Below are 10,445 nucleotides of genomic sequence, written 5' to 3'. Positions count from 1 at the left end.
AGATCTCTAAATAATTAATTTTGATTCTATTTAAAATCTTATGAGAGCAGTCTATTCAAACGAAGTCTGAACTCATCGGTTGCAGAAATAAACCTTCTAGGTTCCATCACAATGGTGATGCATCATCCACAGGCACATTTTATTTATTTTCCATGTTTGCTTCAGTCAGACTTAGAATCCATAATTTGCTCATTCGTCTGATGAGTCCTACAGTTCAGTACCTTGGAGAGTTCACAGCATCTGTGGCAGGACTATGTACCTCCCAAGAGGGGTCACCATAGAGTCATCTCTGTGTAATTACTGTCTGGAAACTCCTTAAGATTACATTTGTACTTTAAATGGCAATGGCCTGTTTTATCCCAGAGGTTACTGATTAAAGGAATGTTCAACCAAAAATGAAAAATTTGAGAACATTTCTCACCATTGTAATAACACATCAGTTGAGTTGGGATCCATGTGCAGCTTTGTTAACAGTAAACATAGTAATATAGACAGGCAGGGGTCAATCACCAGCAATAGCAGTATCCAAGGTAAATCAGAGAGATAGTTACAAAACAGCTCTTGGCCACCTGCCAAGAGGTCAGGGCAGGCAATATCCAGGTAAACGAGGTAATAATAGTAGGCAGGCAGGCAGCAAAGGGTCAAGACAGGGTAAACAGTCCAGGATCATACACAGGAAAGGCAGTAAATACAAATAATGCTCAGAAATGTTAGCCAAGGCAAAACAAGACTTTGCAATGAAAGCGAGTGAGAGTGTGACTTAGGAAGCTGAGTAGATGAGGAACAGGTGAGCAGGTAATCAGAGCCAGATACAGGGATAATAGAAAATGGAATTCATAGTGTTAAAGTCAATACTAGGGTGATGGAGCCCTCTGGTGGTGAATGGAAGGAACTAGAGAGGCGGGATTCATGACAGAGCTGTCCCTTGCGAGAGGCTCCTGATGCGAGGAGGCTGGCAATGCCCCGGCCTTCCTCGGGGTCGAGGGGCCAGTTTAAGCAGGTGAGTCCTATGAAACTCTGCAATGAGTGTGGGGTTGAGAATATCCAACGTACCTGGGACTGAGTGTTTTACAGGGTAGATGAAGTCTGAGATCACAGGTAGAAAGCCAGACCCACTGACCGGGGTTGTATTCAGGATTGGGGCGACAATGACGATTGGATTGTTCCTCTTGTCTCCTGACAGTCCGTTGAAGGTGGACATGAGCTTGATCACAGTTGCCTCGCTTCTGAGGAGCATGTCGTTGACGACTCCCCCACAGACATATCCAAGAAATTATATTGAGGTCTGATGGAACTCACATTTCTCAGCCTTGGCATACAGTTGATGGGCAATGAGACGTTGTAGAACAGCCCGGACATGTTTGACATGCTCCTCATAAGAGTTAGAGTAGATTAGGATGTCGATGTATAGGATTACCCCTTGATTCAGTAGATCACTGAAGCCTGGTAACACTGAAGGACTGTTGGCTAATCTCAAAGTCATGACCCAGTATTCATAGTGGTCATGCTGAGAAAGCAGTCTTCCACTTGTCCCCCTCACGAATACAGATGAGATTGTAAGAGCTGCGAAGATAGAGTTTGGTGAAATACTTGGCAGTGCAGAGTTGTTCAAGGGCAGCTGGAACCAAATGCAGGGGATAACAAATCTTTACAGTGATTTCATTGCGACCACGATAATCAATACATGGGCAATGCCCTACTTTTTTTACTCACAAAGAAGAATCTGGCTGATGCAGGTGAAGTTGAGGGTCAGATAAATCCCTTGGCTAGTTCCTCCTCAATGTATGATTTCATGGCCTCGGACTCAGGTTTAGAAAAGGGAAGAATCTGCCTCTTGAAGGTGAGAAACCAGGTTATATTTCTATTACAATCACTGGAGCGATGAGGAGGTAGTTGCGAGGTCTTGGCTTTCCTGAAGGGTTCAACCAAGTCGGAATACTCGGGAGGCAGATTAGGAACTGAAGTGGGTTCAACTTGCACAGCAGCGGCTCTAGTAATTCTACTAGATGGGTTTTGGCAAGTGGAGATACAGGTACTGGACCACTGGGTAATTTGCTGATCGCTCCATGAGATTTGGGGGTTGTGTTTTTGCTGCCAAGGTAGACCTAAAATTACAGAGTAATGAGGTGATGGGATGATGTATAGGCAAATAGTTTCTGTATGCAGTGCTCCAACTTGCAGTGTGATATCTTTGGTAGTGTGATGAACATGACAGTCACCAAGCGGTCGTCCGTCTAACACCGCCACTGCCAAGAAAGAGTCACAGAGGTTAAGTGGTATACTATGAGCCTGGCGAAATTCTCATCAATAAAGTTGCCCATTGCCCCAGAGTCCAGCATGGCTGTGGTAGAGACAGATCTCCCTGCAAAGGTAAATATCACTGGCGTGAAGGTCAAACTGGGCAGGAAATCCATTGATGTCCAGCTTGACCACAGTACAAACACAGATGCTGCTGAAAGCGATGATCTCTCTCCATAGATGTAAGGTGGTGTGTCCAACGTGCATGGGTTCAGAATCCCTCGGGTTGAATTCAGTGTTATTATGGGTTACAAGAGTTGTGGGTTTACGTCCTTGGAAGGGATTATCAACACGTATAGTCAATAAACTGATCCAAAGTCTTACCCTCATCACGACATACCAGCTCTGATTTAAGCTCTAAATTAAGTCCCTTCCAAAACAGCAGCTTCAAAGTGTCTTCCACCCACATGGTTTGAGCAGCGAGAGTACGAATGTTGAGAGTGTATTCTGCGGCGGGAGCATTACCCTGATGAAGAGATAGTTGTTCCCCGGCATATTTGCCTCCAACTAGATGTTCAATCACAGCACAAAATCATTGGAGGAAGAAACTAAACCAAGCTAATGTGGTTCTGTCACTGTTCCACACCGCTGAAATCCATTCCAAAGCCTTACCTGTAAGCAGTGAACAAACAAAAGGAAATTAGACTCATCAGTGGGGTATGGTGCGGGTTGCTGGTTAACAAACAGGGAACATTGGAGCAGAAATCCCTTACATTTGGTCCACTGAATTTCTTAGGGAAGGCGAGGCAAGGCGTGGGTTTGCAGTGAATGTGCTAGGTGAGACCGGGTGAGTTACTGGATTGGATGAAGCTGATGGGTTTGATGTTGGTAAACAGAGGCTTTGTAAAGTCTTAACAAGCTCCTCTGTTAGCGATGTCAGCCGATCAAGTTGTTGGTGGTGAGTGGCCTGCACACTCGCTTGAGCTGAGACCTCGGTGGTGAGTTGCAGGAAAGCCGCTGGATCGGTTGTTGGCAAAGTCATCTGTAAAGACGTCAGCAGAGTTGGGATCCATGTAGATCCATGCAGCTTTATTAACAGTAAACATAGTAATAAAGACAGACAGGGGTCAATCACCAGCAATAGCAATATCCAAGGTAAATCAGAGGGATAGTCACAAAACAGGCAAGAGGTCATGGCAGGCAGCAATCAATCACAGGTAATATCCAGGTAAACATGGAAATAATAGTAGGCAGGCAGCAAAGGGTCAAGACAGGGTAAACAGTCCAGGATCATAAATAAAGCTCAGAGCTGTTAACAGTGCAAAACAAGATTTCGCAATAATAGCGAGTGAGAGTGTGACTTAAGTAGCTGAGTAGATGAGGAACAGGTAAACAGGTAATCAGAGCCAGATACGGGGATTATGGTAAATGGAGTTCAGAGTGTTAAAGTCAATACTCAGTTGATGGATCCCTCTGTTGGTGAGTGGAATGAACTACAGAGGCAGGATTCGTGACAACTATCATGGCATCCCAGATGTGTATTACTTTCTTGTTCCTGCAGAACACAAACAAAGATTTTAAGAATAATATTTCAGCATTGCCGGCACATACAAACAAGTGAACATGTTGAAGTTTCAAAAATCACATATAGGCAGCATGAAATTTATTCATAAGACTCCAATAGGTGAATCCATGTCTTCAGAAGCAATATAATACATGTGGGTGAGAAACAAATTGAATTAACGACCTGTTTATCACACAAGGGGATTTCACAGCTTCAGAAGACATGTATTAAACCACTGGAGTCAGATGGATTACTTTTACTACGGATGGCATGAGTGTGAGTAAATGATGAGAGAATTTTAATTTTGGTGTGAAATATCCCTTTAATTTGTGGTTTGAATTTACTGTTTAATGTTGTCATTTTAAGGTAGATAGGCCTTCATCTCAATCTGTGGGACTAGTCCTGCTCATATTCTTGGAAAAGAGAGCGGAGGTGAAGGAAGGACATCTTCAAGGGAAAACATGGTGCCTTTCAGTTTATGAGAGAGACCCATTGTCTGAATTTTAGGAACTTACAAAGACTTGCGCAAATGTATGCATATCACTGTGTTCATTACCACCTGCATGATGTAATATAAAGAATATGAGTCCATTAGTGTGGCACAACATTAGTCATATTAGCAAGAGCTGCCTCACTGTATGGATCTTAACAGCCCATTTCCCCTTCAATAGCAATAATTAGGGTGGTTTTGTGCAAAGTGCCTCTTTGAAGGGCATCAGAAAGTCTCCTTGAAGGGTGATTAGAAAGAGCTTTTTCTCTCTCCCGCAGGTTGGATATTTATGTTAAAAAGGTAATGCATAATGCATGAAGGGCTGATAATGTCAAAAAATTGGGGTGGTAGATATACAGTTTACTGTATATTGTAGTCCTTATGTATATAATAACAATTTAAAAATAGCTATTACTAAAGTCGTGTGCTCTGCTTTAGATGAATATAGTTCACTTTATAGTGAATAGTGTTCAAATGTATAATAGTGTTCAAATGTATAATAGTGTTATTAAGATCTTCTTGTTTTCAGAATCAATCCCAGAGATCCAAGAAAAGTAATTGCCTTGTTAGATAAAGAACTGAACTGATAATTTGACATTGAACTAAACTAAAGTTAGCATTGCCAGCCTCCCTGAACTAAAACAGTAAAAGTACAGTTGTAGCAGACGAGGTTAACCCCAATTAAATACATCAATCGATGGTTTCATATTACATGTGTTGACCCCTGCAGACGCCCATTTTCGCCACTAGTGGTCACTGTCGAACAATAGGTGGGAACGTTGTTTTTCTGACTCGATGTTCTGCGGAACACAAATAGAGTAACACAAGGCTAGCGATGTAGCATGTAGCATATTCACAAACTTGGAGAAGATATTTGACTTTGGATAAGGTAAAGATATTTGCCTCAGACGGCTTTTTTTATGTCTTATTTGTATATTAAGGGCAGTTGTTAGAAGCTATAATCTTAATAAACATGTTTTGAAACCGTGCTGTTTGTGTCAGCAATCCAAGTGTTAAATGTTAAACAGAGCAGCTGTCATGTTTATGAGCAATAAATAAGTAGTGTTGCTCTAGATTAGTGTTAAATGTTAAACAGAGCAGCTGTCATGTTTATGAGCAATAAAGAAGTAGTGTTGCTCTAGATTAGTCTCATTTTTGCAGTTTTGCTGATTTCCAAACTGTTCTGACCTTGAATTACAATTTAACATCAGCTTAAAGTACCAAATATTGTATTGGTATGTATTTTGGTAGGCTATATATTTCATGGTAGTACCATGATATTCTTTGAAGCGCCTTGGAGTGCAATTTAAATAAAACATGAGTCATTCTATCGTTATCTATCATCTTATATTATCTGTTAGGGAATGTATAGCTCTACATTCTTAAGTCTACAGTAAGACTCAAGTGTGGTATAACTACTACTGATTTTTCATCTCTTCACTCACAGGGCCAGATTCTTTCAATTTGATTGTGCAGCCACTGCCACACTTTATTCACCACAATGTATAGTCAGGACATTAATATTGTGAAAAATGAGTATTACAATTTGAAAATAAATTCTTTAACTACTTCAAAAATTTCAGCTTTGCAGATCCTTGGCATTCCAGCTGTCCAGATACACAGGTGATATTTCACCCCCATGCTTCCTGTAGCACTTGCCATAGATGTGGCTGTCGTGTCAGGCACTTCTCACACACCCCTTACAGTCTAGCTGATCCCACAAAAGCTCAATGGGTTTAAGATCCATAACACTCTTTTCCAATGATCTGTTGCCCAATGTCTGTGTTTCTTTGCCCACCATTTATTTTAGTTTTTCTGTTTCAAAAGTGGCCTTTTCTTTGCAATTCTTTCCATATGGCCTGCACACCTGTGTCTTCTCTTTACTCTTGTACAAGAGTCTGGTGTTGAGTGGGTTGAATTCAGTGAAGCTGTCAGCTGAGGACATGTGAGGATTCTATTTCTCTGGTGTACTTATCCTTTTGTTTAGTTGTACATTTTTGCCTTCCACATCTCTTTCTGTCCTTAGAGCCAGGTGTCCCTCGTCTTTGAAGACTGTAGTGTATACCTTTGTATGAAATTGTAATTTGTTTGCCAATTTCAAGCATTGAATAGCTTTCATTCCTTAAAACAATGACTGACTGACACGTTTCTTGAGAAAGCTGTTTATTTATTTATTTTTTTGCTTGCCATTTCTGACCTAATATTGACCTTAAGACATGCCAGTCTATTGCATACTGTGGCAACTCAAAAACAAACACAAAGACTATATTAAGCTTCATTATTGAACCAAATAGCTTTCAGCAGTGTTTGATATAATGGCAAGTGATTTTCTAGTACCCAATTTAGCATGATTACTGAAGGATAAGGTGTTGGACTGATGGCTGCTGGAAATGTGGACTGTCTAGATTTGATCAAAAATGAATTTTTTCAAAGTGATGGTGCTGTTTTTTTACATCAGTAATGTCCTGAATATACTTTGTGATCAGTTGAATGCCACTTTGGTGAATTAAAGCAAAATCTGTACATTATTCCAAACTTGTGGCCGCCAGTGTATATTTAAACACTGGAGTCTTATGGATTACTTTTATGCCGCCTTTATGTGCTTTTTGCAGCTTCAAAGTACTGGTCAACATTCACTTGCATTGTATGGACCAACAGAGTTGAAATATTCTTCTTAAAATCTTAATTTGTGTTCAGCAAAAGAAAGTCATACACATCTGGGATGGCATGATGAGGGTGAGTTAATGATGAGAGGTTGCTGCCCTCATAACATCAGCCATGCTCAGAGATTATTTGTTGTATTTTTATTTTTTAGATCAACCTCTTAAAGATTTGATAGGCTGCTGATAAATATATTTCTGATGATGATATCATAACGCGTGCCGCAAAAGAAAAGTAAAGTGCCACATGTTGATTAGTGCTGATCTAGGGGAAGGTTACGTTTAGATATAAACAAGAGATAAAGAATTCAGCAGAAGACGTGGTTTTACAGTAAATTGAATTAGCAGAGCCTGTATCCATCACTTAATGCCAAATGTTCAAATCATATGACAAGTAGACCCTCTTTGGATTTCTGTCACCAGTAATGTACATTCTGAGCAGATTTAGAACGTAAGCCATTAGACTAATTCTGGTACCATTTAAAGAAGGAATCAAAATTCATGTGTGCAGGCCAGGGTCACTTACATGCTAATGATCTACAGTTAGCATAATCGATAATATCAACACATCAGTATGTTCAACTCCAGCAGTTCAAGCATGCTACTTTAACTTATTTAGTGCACTTTATGTTTATGGCTTATACTGTAGCCTGTTTTAACATATATTAGCACTTAATAGTTTTTAACAATTTGTCAATAATATGTAAATTAGTCAATATAACAATTTGATAGTGTGGTTTTTTTAACAGATTTGATTATAATTTGCTTAAGGTTTGGATCATATTGTAAGTATAGGCATATTAGCTGTTTTGCAAAAATTATATAGCCTTTCGTTTAGTGGTGGTTTTAAGGGATATTTCATGCAAAAATGAAAATTATGTCATAATTTACTCTATAATTTACATTATTTATTTCATGATGTTCCAAACCAGTATGACTTTCTTTCTTTCACGAAAGTAGATTTAGCATCTCATGAAAGAGAATGGTGACTGAAGCCAACAGTCTGGGGCTGGCAGGTTAACACTCTGTCAGTGTAAAGTTTCATAGTTTCATTTTAATATAATCTTTGTCTTTTGACAAAAATTTTGTTTTAATTTACTCAATTTTTCATTATGTCATTAATTAATTGTATTCACTTTTATTTGGACTAGAATGTTTTTAGTAGATGCAAATAACATATTTTAGTTGACGATCAGGTACAAAATGTCAAAACATGGTGTTAAACTGTAACAGACCAAACTATTTAGGAACATTTTAAAATATAAAAAAAAATGTAGAAAGGTTTATTTACAGTTTTACTCAATCGCTTTGGCTTCTTTTTTGAAAGAGTCTTATCATTCTCTAAACTGTAAGTGCAATTGCCACAACTGTTTTGTGGGACATCGCAACTCTATTGCATGTCTGATGCATACAAAATGTAGTAACTCACCCAAAACTTTTAATTCATTCTTCAAAACCTAGTTATTGTGTCAGTAAATTGGCCAATGCTACCAAAATTAAAAGTCATCACGTGAGCCGTACTGGTCAAAATGTGTAGATGTTTTTTCACATGGCAGTCAACCCTGGAAATGTTTGTTATATACAAATACAATTTTTGTTTACATTTTTGTTGACACTGACTGCTTACTGTACTATACAAGAATGTCAGTTTTGTCTAGCTGAATGTTGTTGTGTATCACACTGAGCTTTTTAGATACCGATTTCAACAGTAGGTAAAAGCTTACTTGTGAAGGTCAATAGTGTACAATACTGTAGTACACAGAAAAAGGATTTGCCCATTTGTATGTATACAAATTTTTTTTGTGTAGCAGTGTCTTACATGTAAACAGAAAATTAACATTTGCATATCCATTTTTACACATTTCTTACATGTAAAGTCATATATAGTGAACAGAAAATTGCTACAAAATGACATCCAGGCAAAACCCTGCAACAATGAAAAAAACATTCCATGTCATAGATAAATAATAAATAAACTGAAGTATTTACTTTTTAGAATGTTTGAATTCTTCATGCTTTTATTGACTATATTGCGATACATGTAGTGCATATTAACGATGGGTTTTAGTGAGTAAATAATTACAAATTGTTCACTTTCTGTGTACTATCCTTTTAAGAGTAGAAACTTTCACCATTAGTTGAACACTTCTTACATCTGTTTACTGTTTTTTTGTTTATTCTAGTTTTGTCCAGAAGACTATGGTGTGATGCACTGAAATGGCTTGTCGTATTCTTCTGGTATTGCTGGCCTGTGGCTCTTTCAACCCCATTACCCATCAGCACATGAGGCTGTTTGAGCTGGCCAGGGACCACTTGCACCAGACGGGTAAGTGCCACCTGTTCATTAACCTCAAATTAGCCATCATCTGTTATAAGGGCAGAACAGTCCTTTTATCCACTGTATGTCTGGGCTTGTCTTTTTATAGTGATTTTTTACGTTTTTAAAACTGTATTCTGATTTATTTTGTGTTTAATTCTAGCCTTAAGTATAAAGTATGTATCTAATTAAATCATTGTTTACCTAACATCTTTATTGTGCTGAGGCTTTCTGTTGTATAAGCCTGAGGAATAAATGACAAATGCTAAGTGTAAATATTTAATGCTCTTAGCTGTCCTTTGGCATTAGATAAGACATCAGCTGACCTGTTCTCAGTGAAAATATACTTGTGTAAGCGGAGGATGGCTTGGATCGTGAGAGATTTTTGCTCATTGCTGGCATCACAAGCTCCCCTTAGATATTACTGATCTATTTATCAAAGAGTCTTTGTAGCTGTTGTAACGTCTACACTGAAAGCAAGCATGCTAAGTTAGACAGATTCGTTTAATTAGCCTATAATATGAGAATTCTAGTATTTTGCACTGTGCCTTATTTTATATATATATATATTTAAAGGGATAGTACACCCAAAAATATTTGCATAATCTAATATTTTTAACTTAACTTTGATGTGCACATTTGTCGTGGCATTGTTCAACAAGCTTATACAACGTCACAATATTTCCATCCAGAGCTGCATTAATTTTTGGATGAGATCTTGTACTGATGATGGGAGAGAGTCAAACCAATCTATAAAGTCTTCTCCAGCACATCCCAAAGACTTTCAACATAGGCGGAAATCGCGGGGGGGTCAGGGGGGTCAGGAACCCCCCTATCTGAGGGTTGCCCCCCCCCAAAATATCATTAAAATATGTGTATTGTAAATAATATAATGATATATTCTTAAAATAATTGTTTAAGAAATAAAATAATACAAACCCTTGGTGTCCCCTTCAAAATTTGCTCTTGAGAATTGTTATGTTTATTGTCCCCTCCAACATTTTGATGAAATTTTCGCCCCTGACTTTCAATGAGGTTAAGGTCAGGACTCTGTGGTGGCCAATTCATGTGTGAAAATGATTCCTCATGCTCACTGAACCATTCTTGCCCAATTCTGCCAAAAATGCCAGATGAATCTTGGAATTCCTGGAATATGACCATGCCATCAGAGAAGAA

The 10,445-nt window shown here is 38.5% G+C and overlaps 1 protein-coding gene across 9 annotated transcripts in view; it reads left to right on the top strand.

Annotated features, from left to right (window-relative positions):
- The first annotated feature begins 5,110 nt into the window (after positions 1-5,110).
- LOC127648607 (nicotinamide/nicotinic acid mononucleotide adenylyltransferase 3-like) overlaps positions 5,111-10,445 on the top strand; it is a 39,894-nt gene continuing 34,559 nt past the window's right edge. For all 9 annotated transcript variants that reach the window (XM_052133285.1, XM_052133278.1, XM_052133282.1 and 6 more), the window contains exons 1-2: positions 5,111-5,181; positions 9,136-9,278. In XM_052133285.1, coding sequence (XP_051989245.1) covers positions 9,170-9,278 — 109 coding nt within the window. In that variant the 5' untranslated portion in view covers positions 5,111-5,181; positions 9,136-9,169. The remainder of the gene's footprint in view (positions 5,182-9,135; positions 9,279-10,445) is intronic.

Source organism: Xyrauchen texanus, chromosome 9 (genome assembly GCF_025860055.1).
Source record: "Xyrauchen texanus isolate HMW12.3.18 chromosome 9, RBS_HiC_50CHRs, whole genome shotgun sequence".
NCBI lineage: Eukaryota > Metazoa > Chordata > Actinopteri > Cypriniformes > Catostomidae > Xyrauchen > Xyrauchen texanus.
This window is presented reverse-complemented; position numbering and strand designations above follow the sequence as displayed.